This window comes from Anguilla anguilla, chromosome 2 (genome assembly GCF_013347855.1).
Source record: "Anguilla anguilla isolate fAngAng1 chromosome 2, fAngAng1.pri, whole genome shotgun sequence".
NCBI classification, from domain to species: Eukaryota; Metazoa; Chordata; class Actinopteri; order Anguilliformes; family Anguillidae; genus Anguilla; species Anguilla anguilla.
In genome coordinates this window covers 65223632-65248583 of record NC_049202.1, presented here as the reverse complement: position 1 = coordinate 65248583, position 24952 = coordinate 65223632, and the positions used below count along the sequence as shown (strand labels likewise).

Here is a 24952-nt window from a genome sequence, read left to right as displayed (position 1 = left end):
TGGAAACAGAACCCGTAACCGTTCCCACGAGTGAGCAGCGCGGAACGGTACGGAATGGCCTTGGTAACGGTTCGGCCCTACAGTGGAAAAGTGGCTAATGTTCTTGTTTAAGTGCCTATCCGTTTGTGTCTGAGCAATTTCATTAGTCTATCATTGAACCATTTCATTGGTCAATCGCGGCCCCCGTACAACGTCATGACTGAAAATAGAGAAAAGACCAATCAGTACACAGCAGAAAGTTTTTCAAAACTACACCCGCCATTATGCTGAATAGCTATCATATTTCAGTTCGTTGTCGTAGCTAGCCAGTTTGTTAGTCTAATAGCTGTCTAAATTATATAGAGTCTACAATACTTAGCGAGCAAATTACCACGGGTAAGTTATTTTTCAATTTCAAATTAGGCTGTCGGCCTAAGTACTCAGGACAGAGTACTCTGCTAACTTTAGGAGCTGTGTTAATCTACCTTTTTTCTACGCCAAGTATTGCGATAGTCTAGTCTAAATTAGGTGGATTTTAGTAAAGCATTGCTAACATTTAGTTTTGTTGGAGTCTAGAGCTACTTTTCAGTAGACGGTAGTAAATTTAAGGAATTGATATTTTAGTTAGAAAACGTTAATATTTAGCAGAAATATTCGCAACGTTTACCTAGTTTTGGTAGCATTAACTAGCTACCCATCTCGTAAATTTGAACGTCATTTGCTAGATTAATGGAAATTCACAGTCTTGGTCAAATAATTGGCTAATTCGGGGATTAGCTAACATAATTTACCTAACGTTAACGATACTTGTCCGATATGTTTGACACGCGTCACGTGTGTTCTTCCCCATCATAATAAATCTGGTATCTTGGAACAAGGTTAGCTACCTTTAGCTAACAAGCGAATGTTTATGTTAACACAGAGCAGCTAGCGATAGCTAATTTGGGTGTATTCTTTGTTGCTTAGCGAACGGTGGCTAAATGTATCATGTTTGTAAAATTGTACGGATGTTCTGCTTGTCTATGTCAAAAAAAAAAATAGTTTGTAGGTTTCCTATAACGTTGGCTAACGACAGTGCGCTCAAGACAAAATGAGACGTCCTGAATTGCCATGTCTCCTAAACCTAAATTTGGCTAGCTAGATAACATTGGTACCTAAACTTTATAACTTAGTTAGCTAACTATTATTGTCTGAAGTCGTATGCTTATGGCAGCGCTGTAGAAGTCATGTCATGCTTCCTAGTGACATGACTTCTCATGCTTTGTTCGTATGTTAGGACACAAAGTGGTAGGAAAATAATAAATCAACCCTGTCTCATTGATGTTGTCCTGAGTGCGGTGTAAAAAAATACAACTGTTTGTGCTCCTAGCCTAGGATGGAGACGCGCTTCTCTCACCTCTACCAGCGGGACAGCAGTGTCTCCATGCTGCGGGTGAAGATGGCCCGTAGGCGATCCCAGTCCCAAAAGGAGAATCGGGACCGCGCTGTGAACCGTCACCGTCGCCTGGACCAGCTACCCGAGCTGGAGGTATCAGCCCTGGACGAGTCTGTAATCAAGCTTCCAGCGGCGGCCAGTGACGGGATGGCACCCGGGCAAAACCAAGTAAAAAGCGGTGAGCTCTATCTTTCCGTATTAAATTACGTTTTTTGCCAACTTAACATTGTATGCACATGCGCTACATGGCCAAAAGTATCTGCACACCTGCCATCCAACATCTCATCCAAAATTATCGGCATTAATATGGAGTTGGTCCACCATTTGCTGCTATAACAATCTCCACTCTTCAGGGAAGGCTTTATGAAAGATACTTGGAGAATTGCTGCAGGGATTTCTATATGGAGCTCACTGTGTGAGCATTCACATGGTGAAAGGGGCTTCCCGAACTTTTGGGGAAGCACAGAATCGTCAGAATGTGATTGTATGCTGTAGCATTAAGATTTGCCTTCACTGGAACCAAGGGGCCTAGCTGGAACTACTCACTTTTAACTTCACTTGACATGTAAAAGTAGGTTGTCACATTGAGTTAAATTAATTACAGACCACATCCTTTTTTTCTGAAATCGGCATTGCATTTTGCCATTGTATCTTATGAGGGTGAACAGCTCAATCAAGACTCCAGCTCCGGCTGTTCTTTTATTTACAGTCTTTAGGTGGGTAGTTTTGCATGACTTCTTGTTGTTATCTTCAGTGTTGTCTAAAACCAAAAACGCAACATGTACAGTAATCTGTGTTAAGAAGGGCCATGGACATTGTTCAGCCAGCGAACATCTCTATGCCACTTTGCTTGTAGTTTGGAGAAAATCGAGTCTTCGCTCCTGAGTTTGCTTCTGTCCTCAGTCTTCACCCTCTAGCAGACCTCTGGGTTATCCCTGTTGTTAGCAGGTTTCTCCTGTGCACTCTTTCCATGGGGCTTGTTTTCTGTTTTCTCTCACAGGCCGCAGTGCAGCGGTGGAGGAGAGGAAGAAGATGCTGGCACGGTATAAGGAAGCCAAGGAGCTGCAGAAAGAGAAAGCGAGAAGAGAAAAGGAGAAGAAGGGCGGGGTCTTCAAGGTGGGCGTGTATAAGCCCCAGCCCCTGAACGTACTGCCCCAGATCTCTTCTGCACCAATCAGGGCCAAGGTGAGACAGAAGCTGAGTGGATTTGTTTAATGACAGCGGTGGGATGTGGTTTTTGTGAGAACCAGAGTGGCCAGACTTGGGCCACTCATTCCATTTAGGAATGGTTCTGCCTTAGCCATATTGAGTGTGCTCACAGATTGTGTTTCCTGTTGTGGCCATCCAAACTGTGAAAGAATGTTGTCGTATGATTTCTTGGGTTCCGCTGTTGGTTATCACATGGCTGTTGCCTACATTTCACTGGGTGTTGTTGGGCCTGGTAACGCTTTAGTCGGGAAAAATTTATTCTGATTGTTCTGAACTCAGATGCGTTTTTTGATGTTCAGGGCTGTGCTCATTCAGTAATCTGTTACTGGCGGCATTTTCATGCAGCTGCATGGCAGATGGTCCTGCTCTCTTTCGTTTGGATAGGGTTCTGCATTCAGGATGATTGACCAATCTGAACACGGTGGATCTTCCTGCTGCAGGATGTTCAGTATCACTTGTATATAAATAAGAATAAAGAATGTTGTTTTTTTTTTGTTTAATACATTTTCTTTGAATTGTCTTTTGTCATATCTAACTGCAGTGTTACACGTGTGGTATAACTGACTAAAATGACCGAGGTTCACCATAATTGAGGCATGTCCTCTGAGCCTCAGAGGTAGATGACGGCCTGAGTAGTGGACTCAGTGGCCTTATGGCTCTGTGTCAAGTGAGTGTGTCTGACTGTCTCTCATTGTCCCTTCAGACCTCAGTGCCAGCCCCGTCCAGCAGAGTCACACGCTCCATGAAGCAGCAGGTCCAGAAGGTTAGACTGCTGCTTTCCTGTAACTTTATCTCCATGTTAATGGCATGCTTGGCAGATAATTATTGAGCATATTCTGTTTCGTGACTTTTACAATATCACGGTTATGACTACTTCTTGCAATGAATCTTGTTTTTCTAATTTAATATTGTTCCATATGACATGTTAAATCTTCTCATCCTGATCAGCCACCAACGCACAGAGCGGCTGTTGCTGCATCCAGGAAAGGTTGGTGGGCTTTCTGTAACATACTCTCTCATATGAAGCTTCAAATTTTTTCCCTTCTTTGATTTGTAAGGTTTGTATTTTTTTTTCCCATGTAATGTGTGTGAAATATGCATGGTAATACACGTTAGTGTTCATAAAATTATAAAATGAAAACACAAGTGGCACATGCTAAAATCGATATTTTTTTCAGTTGATTGAACATTTCAGAAATGAGAGTTTTGTATTTTTAGCTTGTTTCCGTGTGTCACTTCTCCCCGTAGTGGACCCCGCTGAGATCAGAGCGCCACTGAGCCGAGCTGTCGGCAAGCCGCAGTCCGCGGCCGCGTCTGCCCGAGGAAAAGCAGCTCCAGGTACCGCACAGGGCCCCGTGTAGGCCTGGGCACCCGGCATCTGGCTACAGGGCTCCTTACTTACTGCGCTAAGCCCATTTATTGATGCCGCATTTGCTGTGTGTAACACAATATTCCCAAGTTATATGCTTTAGTACTGTTTTTTTTTTTTTTTTTTCTCCCCCCCCAGGGGTTTCATGTAGTCTTTATTATCTGCTTATCACTTTCATGTGCTGGTGGTCTTTAATGGTTTGGTTCTATTCTTCCCTCAGTAGTCCTGCTCTGTTTAACTTTTTTTTAAAGGTGCAGTGCGACCCTGTAGGGCACACGCTTGTGTTAATCATTTCCTCTGTGTGTCGCAGCGGAGGCAGCGGTCCGTCCCGCAACGAGCAGAGCGGCCAGCAGGTCTCAGACGGCCTCCCTGGCGGGTGCACGAAAACCTGCGCCAGGTAGAGCAGGGGGCGTCTCCACACCTTCAGTTACACCACAATAAACGGTCCATTCAGACCCATTAAGCACTGTCTACCCGCTGACATTTATTTTGGGGTCGATGTCATGATATGGTAGCTCTCTGAAGTAACGCAGAGATTGTTTTATCGTTCCTTCTTTCCAGAAGCAGCTGCCAATGTGTCGAAAACCAGAGCTGGCAACAAGCAGCCTGCAGCGCCTCCTATTGGCAGGGGCAAGCCTGCACAAGGTAATGCAAATGCTGTTAACCGAGACCATATGTACACGTGCAGGAGCAAGGCCGCTTTTCACACACCAGCTGTTGTCCCTTTTAACATTTTATATCTGGTAAATAAACATGTGGCTCTGTGACAGGCAGAAATTAATGACCCTTTTCTATGACTTAAAAGCCTGCTCTGCTCAAGTTGTGATGGCTTTGGTCACGTGATTCCATTCTCTCTCTTCACAGGCAAGAGCACGACAAGAGCACAATCCAGAGTGCAGAAGGTGAGAAATACCCGTCTTCTGTTTGGGGTTGTGCAAATGGGGCTTATTTTTGAGAGAAATGGAAAAAATGGAAATTAGCCTTGCCTGTGTGCAAGTGACCGGACCTGGCATGCTCTCGAGACACAAGTAGCTTTTGCAAAGGAAGGAACTTTGGAGAAGTTTGGGAAATTTTCAATTTTACAGAATGTCGTCTCGCCACTGATTTTCGCACTGCTCATTTCCCTAGTGTGCCCAGCCTGCCGAGGTGGAAGAGATGGACACCAGCCCAGCTGACCCCTGCTCTGAAGCGGAGCAGGCACAGAAGGAGGAGCAGCAGGAGGTGGAGGAGGAGGAGGAGGAGAGGAAAACAGAGGGGGAGAATCTGCCTGCTGGGTCTTCTTTCGCCCCTCAGGGTTTTGTGTTCCAGGCTCCGTGTGGCCTCAAGCCCTTCCCGTTTGTCCCCCTCACCCCTCGCTCTGCCGACGCCTTCCTCACTCCCAGGTAGTGTGTGTGTGCGCGTGCTGCTGTAGTGTCTTGGTTATAGGCTGTTCTCTTCCTGCTACATATCTGTGCCTGTGTTTTTCTTGCAGGCTGTGTTCTCTACGTGCTACGTATCTGTGCCTGTGTTTCTCTGAGTCTTTCTGTCTGTCTACATCTCTGCCTTCAGTCACAGCTCAGAAGGCTAGGAGTTTCCCCACTGCAGCGCTTACTTGTGTATTACAGGTGTGCAGTCCATTTGTACAGGTAGTCAGTCGTAACGCAGCCCAGCTGGTCGCTGTTCTAATCTCCCGTCTTCTTCCTCAGTTACATTGGCGTTCCTCCAGCCCTGTCCTTCTCTCCCATGCCCCCCCGGGACCAGGTGGAGCCCCCTCGCTCTTCTCCCTCTCCCCCGCCTCCTCTCTCCCCCCAGGAGCCACAGCACAACGTGCTGTACTTCAGGTGAGGCGTCGCACAGGCAGGCCGCACAGTTTATCTTCGGTTCCTTAGCACTTTCCATCTCTTCCTGCCGTCAATCCAGTTCAGTTCTACCCATTAAAAACTATTTCATCACTGGCATTTAGCCAGATGCTCTTATCCTGAGCAACTTGCACAACTTCACCTTTAAAAAAAAATAAATAAATAAAATAAATTTTTTTTATTTATTTATTTTTATTTTTAAACATGGTATCCATTTATACAGCTTGATACATACTGAAGTAATTCATGTTAATTACCTTGCTATCGTGTGTAATTCCCTACTCGTACTGCAGTGCCACCTGTGTTCTGAGTGTGCGTGTGGCTGTGGGTTTTACCCTGCGTCTCTGTGGCCCTCAGGTCGGTGCTGGCCAGTGAGACGGCCCAGCTGAGCTCTCTGTGTGAGGAGTGGCATCTGCGGCCTGAGGACTCCTCCATCCCTGAGGAGAGTAAGTGTCCACTGCACCCTGCCCTCCGCCCCAGCAGCACCAGCATAAACTGCCTTAACCGTTTTAAATGCCGTGGCAGGGTGTTTGGTGCTGGAGCTCGGACCTCCTTCACCTCTGATTAAATGGTTAAATGACACGCTGTAGTGTTTCCATTGACACTGACGAGTGTTTGATTAATTTGAACAGTGTGGTAATGTGTAGCTCAGCTCACACAGGTGCAGGGGTCATCTGCAGATTTGGGAGGGTCTTTTATTTTGAAATGTGTTGGAGAATGGTGGCCTGCACTGAGGCCTGTGGAGAGAGAGAGAGGGGCTGCTTTCCACGTGCCTCCCCTGGGTCCCCTCTCCCACTGTCTCACTGTCTCCCCCTGCAGGCCGGGACAGGATCCGCACTGCGGTGGGCCAGGCCAGGCTGCTGATGAAGGAGCGCTTCAGCCAGTTCCAGGGCCTGGTGGACGACTGCGAGCTGGGCAGGGGGGAGAAGGTCACCACCTGCACCGACCTGCAGGGCTTCTGGGACATGGTCTACTTCCAGGTGCGTTCGTTTGGGACAATTTGAGCTCTGGGACGTGTGCGCGTGCATTTGTGCATGCGTGCGTTTGTGTGCGCATGCGTTCGTGTGTGTGCTTGCCGCCCCTGTGTAAGACTGCATGGCGTATGGTAATTTTAGCCAGGTTTTTGTAGTTGTGTTTATAATGTGATCTATTAGAATGTGCGCTATGGTATAAGCTACTTTACTTTTACATCCAAGCAGCTGCCTAACTGCCACCCCTTTGCTCACTGGGCTGTGCTATGCCTCCCCACACCCTCTCTCTCAGGTGGAGGACGTGATCAGGAAGTTTGGCGCTCTCCGAGAGGCGGAGTCTAGAGGCTGGCAGGAGGAGCACAAGTCTCCACCCCGCCCAAAAAAGACCAAGGTGAGCAAGATGAGCTGTGCTGTGACTCGTACATGGAGTCTACGAACCTGCCTGTGTTTTTAATATCACATCAGTGTTTATAATAAAAGCGTTATCGAGTCATGTTTAGTACAGTTCAGTCTCGATGTGTCCTGTCTGGGATCTAACCGCTAATATCATTATGGTTTTTAATTATCATTTCTGTCTGTTGCTCTGAAACCTGGCCATGTGCATGTTGAGTGTTCCTATTGGTGGAGTATGGCTGAGTCCTCCAGCCTGCTGTCCCTGTCGCCACTCCCGTCTGTGTGTAAACGTGTTTCCTGTTCCTGTCCCTCAGAAGCCACGCCCAGCTGCAGCCGCAGGGAAGGCCGGGGCCGGAGGCGGGGCCAGCGCCGCTGCCCGCAGTCGTCTGGCCGCGGTGAAGGCAGCCATGAAAGCCAAGCGCGCGGCGGAGTCGGCTCCCATGGAGACCCAGCCTGACTCCGCCCCTCCTGCCACCCAGCCTGACCCCACCCAGACCGTGGTCTTCCACGGGGGCTTCTTCCGCGTAGAGAGCCCCATCCGCGTGCCTGGTAGGACTGCCTCTTCCTTGCCTCCTCTTCCTCCGTTCCTCAGCTGCACTGTATCGCTCTCTGCTGCAGAGGAAACAGCAGGCGGTAGTGTAGCGTAACGTTTATGGGACTGGGCTTATGACTCAATCTAGGGTCGATCCCCAGGTGGGCCAGTGCCCCTATCCCCTTGAGCGATATGCAGAATTCAACCTGGGCTTTGCCTGATATTTCTCTCTCTCTCGCTCTCTCTCTCTCTCAGGGGCCTCAAGACGATCCTCTCGTAGGAGTGCCGTACCCTCCCTCCCTGGCTCTCCGTGCCCCGCCTCACAATTCACCACCCCGGCGAGGCATCGCCCCTCTGTGCCCGCTCACCCGTCCCCTCTTCCCTCGCTCTCTCTCAGCACCCCCACTGCCTGCACACCTCGCCCCCTCCCTCAGGGTCAGTGCACTCCTCCCAAACCTGCTCTCCATGCTGGCGCCCCCTGTGGCCAGTCAGAGTATGATGGCAGGCAGCCTGTGGCTGCTCCTGCAGGGGGCCAGGCCGAGCGTACTGGAACCCTCACCCAGCCTCCAGAAGCCCTAGAGCCCTCCAGCCAATCACAGGCCCTAGAGCGTGCGGCAAAAACCAACAGCCAGTACAGGCTTGCCCCAGAGGAGGCGGAACAAACAGCCAGCCAATTGGAGGGTGTGGCCGAGCCCAAAGCAGACGGCAGTGTTCTTCCCTTCCCATCTCTCCAGGCTCTGACGCCTGAGGCTGTGGGCCAGAACCGCAGCCTCTGCCTCTCCCTCTCCCCCTGTCAGACAGCAGATCAGCTTCCTGGTGAAGGCTGTGGGTTAAGCTTCACCCTGTCCCCCTGTCAGACAGCAGATCAGCTTCCTGGTGAAGGCTGTGGGTTAAGCTTCACCCTGTCCCCCTGTCAGACAGCAGATCAGCTTCCTGGTGAAGGCTGTGGGTTAAGCTTCACCCTGTCCCCCTGTCAGACAGCAGATCCCGCTTCAGACTGCGGGTTAAGCCTCACCCTCTCCCCCTGCCCATCTGACGGTGCCGAACAGCGTTCCCCTTCCGCCTCCTCCCTGAGCCTCCCGGCCCCCCTGGACCCTCACACACCAGCGCCCTGCAGCATGGACAGGTAGGCCTTCGGGTGTCCGGCCTGCGTCCCCCTGTCCCGGTCCCGTGGGTCCTCAGTGTCTCATGTATCTGTCCCGTGTGTGTATGTGATCATCTTCAACAGCACTTCCCATCCCATTTTGCACCTCTGCACCTTGAACTAATGCACTTGTTGTACGTCGCTCTGGATAAGAGCGTCTGCTAAATGCCTGTAATGTAATGTAATCTCTCTCTGCAGCTCTGCAGTACTGTTGTCTCTGTTTCTCCCAGCTAAACTGGTGCCTGCATGTTTGTGCCAGTGTGGCGAGCTGTGTTTCTGTCTGCAGTTGTGGTCTCACTCAGTCTCCTCTCCTTCCCCAGCCCGGCTGGTTCTTCTGAGGCCTGCGTGGCTGTCTCTCCGGACGCACCCTACGCTGAGGTGAGTGAGCCGGCAGCTCTCTAGTCCCCTCTCTCCCTCCTGCTCGTCTCTCTCGAGGCAGCCTCTGCGGGCCCCATGGGAGTTGGTTGACCTTTGACCCTTGCTTTTTGAATTGGCCTAAATTGTGGGAGAAGTGTTTATCAGGCTGTAAAATTAGGGGAAGTTATTGATGACGTTTCACCTCATTGCCCTCAGCAGAATGGTGTTAAAACAAAAAAACAAAATTTAAATTAAAAACAAAATTATTTATATTTTTTAAAGCATGTTTTTAACTAATTAGTAGGTAGTAGTTGTACTCATCAGCAGATAGATTCTTAAGCACTTATAAAAAATGTCATGGGAAAATTAAATCTTATTTATTTTTGCATCGTTCAAAAATAATTGCCATTGTGAGGTGTCAAATTGTTTATAAACCACATGTTGTGCTTATTGTGTACTAATTGGTAATCAATCAATAATGTGTACATTTTGCAGTTTTGAATTTGGGTTCTACTGTTAATCTGGATGAACGCAGCTTGCAGTTGTATGACCAGTCGCGTGTGATGTGATGTCAGAACACTCCAGGTTTGGACTTTGAGCGTTACCTACGGCCCACCCTGAGGTGCAGCCCTTCGCCACAGGCGGCTGCGGTCGCCATGGAAGCATCGCCGCTGCTGGCAACGTCCCCGTGCACCGACGTGCAGATGGACAGTCCTGGACCTCAGCTGGAGGGGCAGCCGGAGGGAGTTTCCCTGGCGCACGCGGGTATCTGCCACACAAGCGCGCGTACACACACACACACACCTTTGCATGCGCACGCTGCCTCTGCTGAATAATGGATGGAAATCTGCCGCTCAGTCCGAGCCCTGCGCAAATGCACTAGTGCGCTGGCGAATAGTGATTGGTCTGCTCGTGCTGATGCGTCCTCTCTCTCCTCCTCTTCCTCCCCAGCCCCAGTCCAGCTGGTTCCCCTCGGACACACGTTCTCCCCGCAGGCACACCAGGTCATTCTTATTCTCTCCTATTTTACAATCCTGCACTTTATTTTGCACCTGTTATTTTATTCTTGTGTGTTACGCCATTAATTAAATTTTGTCTGCTTGTAAAAATGCAGGCCGTGTAATTTGCTGCTATTTTGATTGCGTGAAACGCCTTGTCCAGTCCACATTACGTTTATTTGGCTGATGCTTATATCCAAAGCAACGTACAATAAGCGCATATCGAAGGTTGTTGGACTACTACGAAACACAGGTCAGATGAGGCACAATAGTCATTATGTAACAGTTTTACATAAGCATGAACATCAGCAAGCACAGGCTAGGTTAGAGTTGTATTACAAGTCAAACTCGAATGAGGCATCGCTACAAGATGGGTCTATCGTAATGATAACCGGCTATGTAACTGCCCCCTTTTTCCCCTCTTTCCTTTGTTTGGTCTGTGTGTCTCTGCCTGTCTCTGTCTCTCAGCTGGAAGACGGAGAGCTGCTTCTCTTTACCTCTGAGCCGCGGGACAGAGTGCGCCAGTCAGTGTGTGAGGGAGACCTCATGACCTTCACCCCTCCCTGTGGCCGCTGAGGATGTGCTCTCACACACGCACACACACACACACACACACACACACACAGACATGCGCACAGACACACACAGACACACCGGCATTTTCAGAGTTATGGATATGATGCTTGAGACAGCTTACTGCAAACTGACACCGCCTACACTTCCCTTATTTCTATCCGCTCAAAAATAATTTTATTTATATATCATTAGTGTCTTAAGAGTGACCTCCATCCTTTGTGGAGAAGATTGTGGGTGTAATGGATTTTGACGTGTACCAGCTACCTCGGATTACTTAGGTATTTGCATAGAGATGAGCAGCTGGTCTTTAAAATTGATTTCCTTCCTTAAGCTATTATACAATATCCTGGTAATTAGATTTTTGTGACCAGAAAAGGAAGTGGTGAATAAAGGTTTTATACTTTTATCAATGTTTGACTTGTCAAATGATTTTTTCATTTTTTTAAGTTCCTGTGAATATTGTTTATGAATCAGTTTTTATGCAACTGAGAAGTACTTCAACCTGTGTCTGTTCTGTGGTGGTCATGTGTGCATGCATGTGTGACCCTGTGTGACAGTACTTCTGTTGATGATTGTTCTGAAATGGTATAGCATGAAGGCCATTGCGACCTTACTTAATCTAAGTGTTTTAGTTCTAGTGATCAAGTATTCGGAAGCCTAAGGAGAGAGACAGAGGTTGCGAGTTTGATTCCCAGCTTGGGGACTTGTGTTGTTCCCTTGAAAGAGGTAAACCTGAACTGTTTTTTTAAACACCTGGCTAAATAAAGGTCTTGTGTTAAAAAAAAAAAAAAAAAAAAAATATATATATATGTATGAATTTAGGTTGCTCAGGATAAGAGTGTCTATTAAATGCCAAAATATGTCTAAATTTGGAAGAATATGCATCTCTCTCCCTACCAACCTCTCCAAACAAACCTTTTGTTTGTGCAGACCGTTGTGTGATATCAGGTAATATCTGCTACTGTTTGTGCTACTATTCTTATTAGAATTCCAGTGGCTCCTCTGCCTCCCCTGCAGCCTGGAGGTCTAAATGTCATTGAAAAATTCAAGGACCTGCATGACAAGAGACCTTGAAGTAGATGCAGTTTTAATGCGAACACCGACTTGCTGAGAAGGGCAGTATATTAACTGTAAGAGTGGGCTAGAGCAGTAGATAAAGTGACTCGATTGGACACTCCAGTGCATTAGTGCTTTGGTATGTGATGCATTAACAGACTGCACTTTTGTTCATAGAATTAGTACTTGTGCGAGTCACAGCAGCAAGATTGAAAAACTATGTGCCAGGGGCTGTTCTGCAGAAACAACACGATCCATTGGGAACAAACTTGCTGCTCTCCCTTCTCCCTATTACGCAAAATTAAACTCCAAAGTATCTTCCCCTGATGGTGCTTTTACACGATTTGACACTGCTGCAGTACTGACCCTGCATTTCACTGAAGGAAATGACAGAAATGTGAAGATACCCTGTGGCCCTGTATGTCATACAGACCAGGGGCCTGTTCTACAAACCAGCGTTACAGAGTTAGCTGGATAATTGCACTGAATAAAAGCCGGAACCCTCCCAAATCTGGGACTTGGGCCGAGGTAAATGGAGCTCCTCTGGGTTTTGCTCTGTGCAGTTATCCTGCTAACTCTCTAATCCTGCCGTGTGGAACAGGCCTCTGGAAACCATCGCTAGTGCTGGCGAGTCACAGTGTGCTGCTTTTCAGCAACCAGTTCAGACCCAAGATACCTGGTGAGGTGCGTTATTTGTGATTAACTACTTTGATAACCAGTTGTGTCCTGAGTAATAATGAAACCTGTGGACCTTGTGGCTCGCCAGGGCTGGTGACCCCTGCATTAGGTCTTACCAGAGAGCTAAGGGGAGAGACTGAGGGTGACCTGTATTATACACAGTGCCTGCATACCTGTTTATGTACGCCTGCATGACCAAACCCAGACCCTCCTCCCTCAGAACTTTGTTTTGCATTCATTTCTCATTGACCATTCTTTGGTTTGGCACTCTGTGTCTGTTTTGATTATTAATGTGACTAATATGGCATTTTGATTAATCAGGATTGACTGACTGTTGAGCTTCTGTGTAAGTATTTCTGTGAGTATTTCCATTAGGAAAATTCTGTGCTTTTGTGTTCAGTTCTGTTGCCATTACACCTGCAGCTGAACTTCTTTATCTCTCCACATGATGGCAGCATAGCTTTTTTTTAGCACAGTGAGTGTTTTTCTTTTGGAGTGCAGACTGGGGCCCATTTGCTTTATTTTGATTGAGCAATTTTACCTCTGAAAAGCATGAAGTTGAAGACTATACTGACAGACCTTAAGTTAAGGGCATGGGGGTGTCTGAATAGGCACTGTTTCAAAAGCACATGTACACAATACGCAGAGTGAGTTCATTTGATAAAAGCATTATGTGTAATCTAGGGTTGAGAGGTCCATGGGGCTACAACTAGGTATTTAAAATTCTGTTTTTCAAATACTGCTTTTGATTAGTAGTTATGATCATTTCTGAAAGAGTCCAAGCTGTTTCTCTTGCCTTTTTCGGATCTGCATTATTACTGACTGACTTGTTTGGGGGGGGAAAAAATTTTTTTTTTAAAGCATTATACAGTTCCACATTCATGCACAACATTTCTCTCCACAGATAAGAACACTTGACTACAGACTCGAGTTCCAAAATGAGTGTTCATAAAATGAGTATCTTGGTTCGTGTTTGCCGATTGGTGCCTGAGGGAAAATATTTCTCAAAATCTTTTGACTAAGAAACCAACTTGAGAGAAAAATGGAGAGCTGTTATCATTTTGTGCATGCAACCAGGTAATGTCTAACTCCTTTAGCATCTCTTGGGAAATCTTTCTCTTGGTGCTGGTCTGCCTCAGGAGTTTCCTGCCGTAAAAACTGTGTTTCTGCTCAGCATAGTGATTCAGACTGCAACCAGCAGGACTGAGCCACCCTGTGCTGGATGCAGATCATAATCATGATCCAGCGCCATTTCATTACCAATTATCAGCAGTAAGGCCTAAATATAGCCAGTACTTTTACTGCAGAAACAGCATGCGGTGCTAGGAAGCAGACCGACTGTTTATTAGTGGTGCAGCTGTCTCCAAAGTTACTGGCAATGGAAAGTTAAGTGGGCTTTGTATGGAGTTGAGCACTTGCAGAGTGAACAGAAGACTATTAAAACTAAGCTTGTTTTAGTGGTTGCACCTTTAACTGCAGTGTTAAGTACAAAGCGGTAGATGTAGACTAGCGGCCTACCGACAAACATTAACTTAACGAGCTCTTAATGTTCAGAACATTAGCACGCGTTCATAATTTTTCAAATGGTAAGTGTCAGCTGACGACACCGCTAGTTGACTGACTGTCTGCATTTTAAATCAGCTTTGGAAAAAAAACAAGGTTTTTCCTGGTAAGTTATGGGTATATGCCTATGTGCTGCCATTGAGCTGAGATTCAAAGTTTGAACAATTAAAAAAAAAAAAAAAGACACTCACATTTGAAGATAGTTAACTGTTTCACACAAGAAATAAGGTGCTCAGGGTTTCCCCCAGAAAAGTTGTTAGGCCCGGTGACAAGTAGCCTATCTTTTGACAGGGCCCTGCGGCCCGGCGCGGGCCGGCGGCCAAGTGCCTTTTTTGATGGGGGCCCGGCACGGGCCAGCGACAGACTGATGGCAGCATTAAGGTAGGGCCCTATAGCTTCTGTGATAACAGAATCACGGACGCAATTGCGGAATTGAGAATTTAAAAAAGCTATAACACTAATTCCATAGGGCCCTACATTAAGTCAGTGCTAAAAGCTGACTGGAGATTTGAAAACATGACTATGTAATGTGAATGTTGCTATAAATAAGTCATTTATTCAACACACGTTTAAAAAAATCAACAACTATTTACAGCATAGCAGAGTCTTACAAAGAATCTGACAACAATGTACAGTCTTGGAATGTTGTAGTTTCAACAACAACAAAAGAACTTAAATTAAATTTAAATAAATAATAAAGTTTTTGCACTCTACAAAAAACCTGAAAAAAAGTCCTGATTGGCTACTGATTCTTACAGCCTTGGAATGCTGGGCACATTTCAACAACAACAAAAGAAATTAAACTAAAATAAATAATTTCAAGGTTTTTACACTCTACAAAAAACTTGTATTCAAGTCCTGATTGGCTACTGAATCTTACAACAAGCCTTGGAATGCTGGGCACATTTAAACATTTAAAAAACTGCCTAAGGTTTTTTGGCTTTTACAGTAGGCTAACTTTCCTCCTTGACATTATCCCTAAATGGCACAAAGTAAATATCTGTGTTACTGACTGTTTGGCTAGCTAGCTAAGTTAGCAACATGACCACGTTGTCATAAAATTTTTTCCCAACCGTGAAAACTGGCTGACTTGTTTACATTTTGGACAGATGTGGCTCCTCAGTAAATCAATCGTCGTTTCCGTAGCAGCACTTTAGACACAAGCAATATCGAAAAAATCCTGAAATTTCTTCTTATCGTGAAGAGTGCCTGACCCTTGACCGTAGCGTTTTTTCCCCAAAAATGGTATTTCTAAATATAGCCAAATTTTGCCGCTGTTAACACATTTTTACGTTAAAACGGGATTTTTCCGTTATTACTTGTGTCGAAAGTGCTGCAATGGAAACGATGGATTTACTATGTAGCCACATCTGTCCAAAATGTAAACAAGTCAATATATCGAACGTTACATTCATGCTACTGTTTTAACGTTACCTACACACTGCTTAAGTTAATATAAGAAGAATGTAGCCTACTTACCGACGAGATGAAGTGATAACGCAGTTTGTAACGAGGTTAGTTAGCCTAATAAATAAGAAATGGGGCATGCTCCCGCCAAGGCGTAACTTGGCGGGATGGCATACCTGCCATCCCAATGGTGGCTTGCTAGGTAACGTTAGCTTGTGTTAGTTGGAAGCGTCAAGTGTTGAACGTCACTCTATGCACAATGAGGGTAAAGAACACTGATCTCAGACCTGCTTTCCTACAGTGCGTTCACGTTTTAACCAACAGATGGTGAGCTTTTCAACCGAGCCGCCCCACTGTACCTGTAGTTCAAAAAACATCTTAAAAATACATTTAAAAAAAACTGGGCTTAGGCCCTGCGGGCCGCCGGTCTTGCAATACACTGGCGGAAACCCTGGTGCTTGTAACTGTGTGTTTTAATGCTGGCACAGTCTGAGCTCTTGGCCTGGTGTTCATCTGTGACACCCTCTGCCTCACTGCTTTCATAATGTATGTGGCATCAGATGTACGAAAGACAGTTTCATTTACCAAACCAGATGGCCTTCCAGGTCATTTTATATTCATATGAATGCATTCTGTTGCTTAAAATGTCAGTATTTGTAACCAGATACATTTGTAATTTGGAAGTTTCAGCCTAATATTACATGTGACGGTTCTGCCAAGCTATTTCACTTTGCTTTACCCTACATTGAGTAATTTAATTGGCTGAAATAACTTTCCAAAAAGTACATTTTTTGTGGTGATTTTCAATAGTTCCTAAATTGTTTGGTGGTTACTAGTTGAGAAACAGGCTACATCATGACAATCAAGCTATCGGCTGCTGGTAGATTTGCAAGAAATGCTTAATTAGTCATACAGTGTTCAGGTATTTAGCAAAAGGCCAGGTAAGGCTTATAATAGCTCCAGCAATTGGAATGGACACAGGATACTCTTAATGAGTTATTCTTACCCTTTAATGATTTTCAATTGGTAAAATTCCATTTTGAAAATGCTGTTGTATTTTATTTGTGAGAGCAACTGAAGATCACATTCTCTCTAGGCATTTTTCAGGCTAGGTGACGGCAATAATTAAGTTCTGTTGAGTGTGAAAGCATAACTTTGTGTGGGAGTCATTCATCTGCATGACGACCCCTCTTATATCCAATAAGCTATTTTCACTACTAAATCATCCCCATTTTGACATGTCTTTTGTCATTCTCACTGCAGATATAAAACAGTATAGTGTAGTGCTTTCCTGTGAAAGGCAACACTGGCTGACATTGATAAGATGTCTTCATACAGCTGTGAGGGACAAGCTGGGCATGCACAGCTTGCATGTTTAGAATTTTTGGCCATTTACAGTCAGTTGAATTTTTCCACTTGGTAGCACTAGCTACCTTATCTCACACTAAACAAAAGCATAACATGCCAACCGAAATTACAGTAGCTGCATTCTCCAAGCAGTGTCAAAATGAGGAACTGCAGTTATTATGTTTTATAACCTGAATTGCCTGAGTTAGTGCATTAATACTGACAGGCCATTTTATTTTTTATTTTTCCCCACATTGACCTCATTGTGCTTCTGCGGGCATATCCTAATCTATGGTGGAGCAGTGCTGTGTCTAATTAAGTTTGTCTCTACCATCCTTACACTCACATATAAGCCCCTTGGAGGAAGCATGATTTTCATATTTATTTTTGATTAGCTGGGAACCATCAATCAGCTTAAAGTATTTTTTATATGTGTCATTTAAAATACAGTATGTTTGATTGACGGATTAAAAAAACAAAACAATATTTTTCACTGAGAACTTCTCTATTCTAAAAATAATAATAGTAATTATTAAAAACCTGACATGAATGGTGAGTAAATAAATAGGAATGTTGGATACATTTTTGTTTGCAAATATATGGAGACTCCCTCTCTTCCAGTGTTGTTTCATAAGATGTAACAAGATTAGGGGAAGAAGGAAGAAGAATAAAAGTTAAGAATAGAATGTGCTTACTGTGTGTGTTCGAGTCAGGCGATGCCCTGTCAAAGAAAGACCAAGTCGTCACCAAAATACACACTGCACCAGACCAAGAACCTCTGGTTAAGGAAGTGCATTCTCATTCTCTACATAGAAATTGAATGGGCACCTATGCATTTTCCGAAGACAATAAGAAAATTGAGTATATTCTGAGGCTTTGTTAAGCCCTGAAAATATTGTAGCCCTCAATGTTTCTCTTTGGAGTGATTGTTTTTGTCTGTCCCCATCCCTGATAGATTAAGTGGTTACCTTTAGGGAATCTGGCCTGTTTGTGTTTCAGGTTGATTGCACCATTCCTTCATGTTCTGGAACACAGCATTGTTTTTTATATAGTTATCCAAAGAACTGTGTATTAGTGTTGATTAACTGATAAATTGACTCTGTACATGGTCAGTATTGATTGAAAATTTCACCGTTAAAAAAGACAATGTAATCAAATAAACCCGCATATGGGCCAGTGTTACTTAAGGGGTTAATTTGATGTTGTCCAAACCAGAAAATGATTTTTAAAATTTTTGATTTGCCAGCCATGTGGGCTGTGTCCTACTTTCCAGTCTTCCGATAGTGTGATTCAGTGCCAATGTAGTTTAATTTCCTTTCACAAAAGTTTAAGGTTGTATCTCCTGTCCTGATCAGCACTTGGACGGATGAGGTTATCCATCTCATTCAACAGGGAACATGACACAGTGATACTCTTGCCACTGTCACCGGTGTGAAAAAACCTTGTTGATTTACTGGCTGTAGACATACTGGCTTGCTTTTCTGTTGTGAAGCAGCAAGCAGGCAAGGTGTGTGGCACTGTCCGGAGGGAGGATGTCTCTGTAGCCTTGCCCCGCGGGACAGTGGGGTTCAATTCCAGCCTCGGCATCTTCTCGGGTCTGTTCTCTATCTGTTACTTTTTCAGCTTTGTCTCCTGTCTGAATAAGACGTGAAGTATGAACAGAGTGCAGGCCGGCCTTTTTGGTCAGGAAATGAAAGAGTGGTCAGGAAATGAAAGAACTCTAGAGAAGAGCGACTCCTGTTTAGGACAAACTCTCGCGTATCGTCCCTGAGACGCTTGTGATGTGGGAACTTTTAAAATGCAAAAATTCCTCACTCATTTGTGGTATGAATTATCAGCCAGGGGCTATGGTAGATTTTTTGTTGTGCAAGGATCAAGGAAATGTGTAGATGATAGCCTACTATATTGTGTTATGATTTTTTCCAAAAGTCCCAAAGTAAGATATCAGAAAAAGGTCACATTTTTTTGATTGCATTTCTAATTTCATAATAAGAAATGACTTATTGTCCTTATGCATCTGTAATGTCAGAACTATTACAGGGAATAGACCATATAAAATAACTGAACATAAGTAATACTATCAACATAAGTATAAGGGATACACACCCAACTTACATCACTTCTTCCTACAATAGTATGCAGTTTTCTTCCAAATTTTGAATCCCCAGTAATATTCACCAGCTGTGCTCATTGCAACACTCTATCAGTTTTGGAAGAGCACAGACAGGAACATGTATGCCTGTGAAACAAGTAATATTAACCCTTTGAAGAGTAGGTGTTTTTGTAATGTTTTTTTTCTTGCATCAGTGTTCCAAAACTTGCTTTCAATTGTCTGTAGCGACTGTTACATCAGCATCAGAATGTTCAGTTGCGAACTTTCTAATCACATATCTGTGATCTCGCACCATAAAGGATTAAGCAGCTGCTTCGCTTTTTCTTTGCAGGCCACAGCCTAGAGGTCGTGAGCTGGAGGAAAGGGACTGATGGAGGGATGGAGGGATGGATGACATGCTGCCACCCCGGCCTTCTGACTGCTGCACTGGCACCAATGAACAGGTGCAACACAGTCCGTCTGCCTCTGATTTCAACCAGACATTGTGGTATTGGGAATGAATGTAACTTATCAGACTAACATTATGTTACAAGCCTCTACAGACAAAATCTGAAGTCAGAAACCTGGGAGTTATATTTTAGATGCCGACCTCAATTTTAAATCACACATAGACAAGGTGGCCAAGACCCTTTTTAACTCAGCAAGATGCCAAAAAAATTACTACATTATTTTATTTCTAGCTGTCTGGACTATTTCCTGGTCCGCCCAAGAAATCTATTGATAGAAGTTATTCAGAACACTGCTGCTAGAATTTTAGCAAAAACCAGGACAATAAACCATATTACAACCTTAATTGCTGCTTTAAATTGGCCTCCAGTTTATTTTAGAATTCATTTTAAAGCCTTTGTTACTTGTCTATAAAGATAATAATGGTTTAGCACCCTTTTATATACAAGCTTATCTGTCATTTTATGTGCTGACTTGAACATTTAGATACAACTGGCCTACTCAGCGCACCTGTGGTTAAACACAAAAAGGGGTTGAATGCCTTCTGCTACTTCAGCCAAAACTCTGAAACACTCTCCCACAAAACATTAGAACAGAAGACTCAGTTGGCAATTGGTAAAATGCAGCTCAAAACATTCCCTTTTAATTTGGCTTATAATCCATTCCTTTATTCTGCCCTGTGTTTTTATTGCTAATTTTTCCCTTTCCTTTTTCATTCAAATAATTTTGCACAGAGTTTAGTTACCCAATGACTATAACCAGCTCAAACACTACGGATTTTAATTGACAACTTTCGTCCATTTTAATGGAAAGTGGTTTGAATCTAAAAAATAATGAAAACGGTGCTGATCTGACTTCATTCAGTATTTCCAACAATGCCTGGGCTTGGCGCAACATCTGATCTTAAAAGCAGAAGTGCTCAAAATGGAAATTCTTATGACCCAGTATCACTGGGTTTCCAGTTGGCAGGGTTCTCTCCGCACCACAGAGACTCCTCTTCTCCTCTGGTCATGTGGGCTCCTTCTACCTGTCTGAAATACCTGGGTAAGGTAATCGGGCAGTGGCAACCCGCCTAGTGGACTGTACAGAGAGAACGGGTCCCTGCTGCCTGCATGCATTTCATTGTGTGTGTGTGTGTGTGTGTGCGTGTGCGTGTGTGCGCGCACGTATGCGTGTGTGCTAGTGCCCTTCCAAGTTGATAGAGGATGTTGCAGTGATGAGACATGCTTAGAGTTAGAGTTGGGTATTCCAAATGTGGATATAAACAACAAAGGTAATTACAAAGAACGAAAGAACAACACTGGTTCTAAAGCAAGAAAGAAAAGAAACACATCAGCCAGTATGGCCAGCTTCATCAATACAGCAACTTTATACCATAAACATTTCGAAGGTTTCCCGCTGTGACAGCGGTGTTCGATAGCCAGGAATTTATAGCCTGCTTGACACCAAAACAAGCTGAACGCAACTTGGCATCAAGAAGCCACAGTATGCAAGAGTATGAGTCACCACATGTCACAAGGACACTGACGCCATCGTTAACTTTGTGGCTGTGTTCACGCTTCCAGCTGCAGTGCTTCAGACGAGCTGGATCGTTACAGCCCACGCAGGGCAGTCACGTGGTCACCGTTTGATGGATAGGCCAATCGTACCCGGACCCAGAGCTTGCCCCTGATCTTCAACACAACAGCGCAAAGTGCGAACAAGAACAAAGGGTGGGCTTGCCAGGTACGGACGCAAGTCCTCTTTACGAATCGCAGTTGTACAGGGACGGCCATTGGCAAGAGTGGTGCAGGTGCATTCTGAACGACGCAGCAGTTGTTGCTTTTCCGCGGGTTAATGAGTTGGCGCACGTGTGATTGGCTGGACCAGGGTGCGTGAGCAGTGCAGAACCAGGGGAATGCTACCACAGACTTTTCTGGCACGCGCACAGCTAGATGCCAACATACGCTGAAGCATATGCCCCCTGTCCTGAGGCAGCAGAAGTACCCTTTTGGCTGCAGCTATTTTATGTAGTGCAGTGTGCCACAGGTGCCTTTTTTATTTTGAGCATATGCCCCCCAAAAAGTCTACACATGACCCTTAGCCTGCTCTCCAGCTATGGCTGTGCAGTATGGAGACCTCACCTACTCTCCTCATTGAGCCCCCTGGTGGTGGAACAAGCTACCTACAACCAATAGAACTGCAGAATCATACCACACATACAGTACCTGGCACCATCTCAGAATGTTCCATTTCAGATGATTTATTGATTCCTAGAACCAGGATGTAATCCTATACTCAGTTCCTCAATACCCAATACCATGAGAGATGTTCATGCAAGTTTCTGTTCCGCTGGTGGATCTTTGATAGGCCCCATGTCTATGGACGATTAGATAACATTGATTGTATGATCACTTTTCAACTTTGAAATCTACAGTTTTTTTGTGCACATCTTTCAGCATTTTTACTCTCATCACAAACGCACTACATTTCGCAGTGCGATGTAAAGTACTGATATGTTAGACTGCTTAATGTTCTGCACCCACACCCCTGTTCCAGTTACTTTCGTTCTTTCTGTTGTCTCTTTCACATTAAATGTTTCTGGCCTAATTCAAGATTGCTTCCCCTTTTCTCCTCTGAGTCTGAAATGAGCTATTTTAAGCACAACACAGCCTTCACAAACTAGCACTTTTAACAATTGTTGTACCAAAAGAAAATATCCATTAGTTTTATACAAATTATGTCTACAGCAAGCAACCAAAAACAACAACGATAATAATAATAATAACAATAAGCAGGACATGCCATACAGATGCTAGATCCTACAACAGAAAGATGTATCAATGGCTATCATGTTTCATGACTTGCCCTGAGATGCTGGAAAGAAAATATAGAAATGCAACCATAATGAGCAACAACCTCTGTGCTGTGGGCCATGGAAACACTATGAAACAGCAGCAGCAGCAGCAGCAGCGCAATTATTACACCATTTATCATGTCATAGCACCAGCTGTATCTACTGGGTTATTTCCTTATCGTGAAATATTACTTTTTGCTTGGTAATGGAGTTTACATGTGGCTTGCTGCAAAAAAAAGAAAGAAAGAAATAAAAAATAAAAAAGCCTTGGTGGAGGATACAAGATGTTCTATCCGCACGTACTGTGTGTGTGCGTGTGTGCGTGTGTGCGTGTCTGTGCAGGAGAGCCATTGCCCATCTTCTGCTGTGACTCATCTCCTCAGACTATACCTGGACTAACTAACTATCATCACTCTGCAGGGCACTCCCAATCTGGGATCATTTTTATCACTTAAATGTGTGTACTTTGTTCCTGTAGCACTTTCACACATCTAGCTCCTGTGCCACTTTCTTGTTACATGTACCTCCACGCAGCACTTATATTGTACTTTGTATCATTATCTTGATGTTGTAGCTTGCCATGCCTCCTGGTTTGACTTAGCATAGGCTAGGTCAGAGAATAACGTTTACTGTGTGAAATGGACTTAATGTGTTCATGGCTATGAATAACTGTTACAAAATGAGCATTATACCTTATAGGACCCGTGTCTTGTAATTGTTCCAATGACCTTTGCTATGCATTTATTGTACGTTGCTTTGAATAAAAGCATCTGCCAAATAAAATGTAATGTGTGTATGTGCTGGCTTTAAATTAATTTGACCCTTCATTTCATTTTAATCTACGTTGATGTCTGTTGATGGCTTCCTGGTACACATTAAGTCCTTTGTTTCTATGTTTAACCCAATAAAACAAAGGCATCTGTGAATGAGTTTAACATGTTTTATTAACAGGAAGATAAATGAGTCACATCACTCTTGCCCTTTACTCAGTGGTGGAGTTTTAACAGGGGCTTTGTGGCAACGAACACAGGAAACCTCCAGGCCCAAGGCAGTAAAAGTGACAAAACAGAAGCCTGTGGGGAACATCTTTGAGGCAAGTTGATCTCATTTTTGTCACTGGAAAGTGATCTATATATTTGTGTGTGTGTGCATACACACACACACACACACACACACACATATATATATATATATATATATATATATATATGTGTGTGTGTATGCACAATATATGCACAATATCATATATGGCTCAATACAAATACACACACACACACACACATATATATGTGTGTGTGTATGCACATATATGCCATATATGAATAGTTATTTTAAAATATGTATGGGGGATTCCTGGGGAGAGTAATTAAATTGTTTTCAGAGAAAAAGGAGAAAATGAAAAGTTACATTGGGACAAAAAGCTCTCGAGAAAATCTTGCCCCAAAATAAGTATTTAGAGGGATTTTCCAGTGGACACAGACACGAAGACACAAATTTATATGCATTTTTTTTTTAGTTAAGTGAAAATATTATTTGTTGTTCATCGTAATTGCACTAACCAGCTGTAACATTGATCGCTAGCTAGCATTAGCCAGCTACTAGGTAGCTTGCTCTAATTAGAGCATTGTCATGTATGGCAAGCCGTTTTAGCTTTTCTAGAGGATATCACAAATACAATTCTAACTAGTTAGAATGCAGTTCTTGATATCAGAAATTCAGTTGTAACTAGTTATAATTCAAGCGTTTTCCCCATTCATTTCAATGGGACTTTTCATTTTTGATATCAAGAATTGAATTTTAACTAGTTAAAATGGGAATTCTTGATATCAAGAATTGTAATTTAACTAGTTAAAATTGGACATTCTAATTAAAACTAGTTAAAATTCTATTATTTATATCAAAAATTCCAATTCTAACTACTAGTTGAAATTATATTGTTGATATCAGTAATTGATTTTCTGATATCAGAAATTGGCATTTTAACTAGGTCAAATTCCAACTCCCATTGAAATTAATGAGAAAAACGTTTTAAATCTGACTAGTTAAAATAGAATTTCCGATATCAAGAATTGGCATTTTAACTAGTTAAAATCGAATTTCTGATATCAGAAATACACATTATAACTAGTTACATTTGAATTTCTAATATCAACAATTTGCATTCTAATTAGTTAGAATCTGAATTTTCGATATCCTCTAGAAATGAATTAAAGCTAAAACGGCTTGCCATACATGTGGGACAAACTATTCATGCATTAAATGGTAAATGTCTATTTAATACTAATTTCTGTGGCCAATGTTACAACAAAATGAAATGTTATTATCAAATTAATTCACATTAAATTAATAATTTAATTAAAAAACGAATTAATTTTAAATGTTTCTATTTTACTGTGATTTATCATTCACCATTGCTTGTTATAATTTAATTGATTGAACCACTCAACTTTAATTTAAAACAGGGCATTTGGCAAGTGTTAATATCAGCTGCAGTTGATAAAAGTATATGAATATGAATGATAAAGTCTGTAAAAATCAGATAGTAATCAGACAGTTGGAACGAAATGCCCCCTGCGGCGCTTCTTGGCAGTGGCAGGGCGGTATCTTGATTTTCTGGCCTATAACAACAATTTATTACATTTATTTATAATTGTGACAAAAATTCATTATTAATATTTCATTTTTATCACTGTTTATTTCCTCT

General features: G+C 43.6%; 1 protein-coding gene across 5 annotated transcripts; it reads left to right on the top strand.

Annotated features, from left to right (window-relative positions):
- Positions 1–231: 231 nt before the first annotated feature.
- LOC118218372 (disks large-associated protein 5-like) lies at positions 232–11212 on the top strand. Of its 5 annotated transcripts, XM_035401009.1 has the most exons (21): positions 911–980; positions 1349–1592; positions 2415–2599; positions 3327–3386; positions 3572–3611; positions 3872–3961; positions 4303–4389; positions 4554–4637; positions 4857–4894; positions 5121–5374; positions 5678–5812; positions 6188–6276; positions 6650–6810; positions 7094–7192; positions 7509–7743; positions 7982–8590; positions 8711–8852; positions 9191–9248; positions 9803–9992; positions 10173–10231; positions 10694–11212. In XM_035401009.1, the coding sequence occupies exons 1-21, from the start codon at positions 960–962 to the stop codon at positions 10799–10801; spliced, it is 2988 nt and encodes a 995-aa protein (XP_035256900.1). In that variant the 5' UTR covers positions 911–959; the 3' UTR covers positions 10802–11212. The 5 variants fall into 5 exon arrangements, with proteins under 5 accessions (XP_035256893.1, XP_035256900.1, XP_035256878.1 ...); XM_035401002.1 differs by lacking the exon at positions 911–980 and adding an exon at positions 232–375 and having other exon boundaries at positions 7982–8852; XM_035400987.1 differs by having other exon boundaries at positions 913–980; positions 4557–4637; positions 7982–8852.
- The last annotated feature ends 13740 nt before the right edge of the window (positions 11213–24952 follow it).

Bases quoted from the DNA above. Each gene is read 5' to 3' on its own strand.
- LOC118218372 (XM_035400980.1), top strand. From the start codon at position 960: ATGTATCATGTTTGTAAAATT. The intron at 9,249-9,802 runs GTGAGTGAGCCG...ATGTGATGTCAG, and splicing joins CGGACGCACCCTACGCTGAG to AACACTCCAGGTTTGGACTT. The intron at 10,232-10,693 runs GTCATTCTTATT...TCTGTCTCTCAG, and splicing joins TCTCCCCGCAGGCACACCAG to CTGGAAGACGGAGAGCTGCT.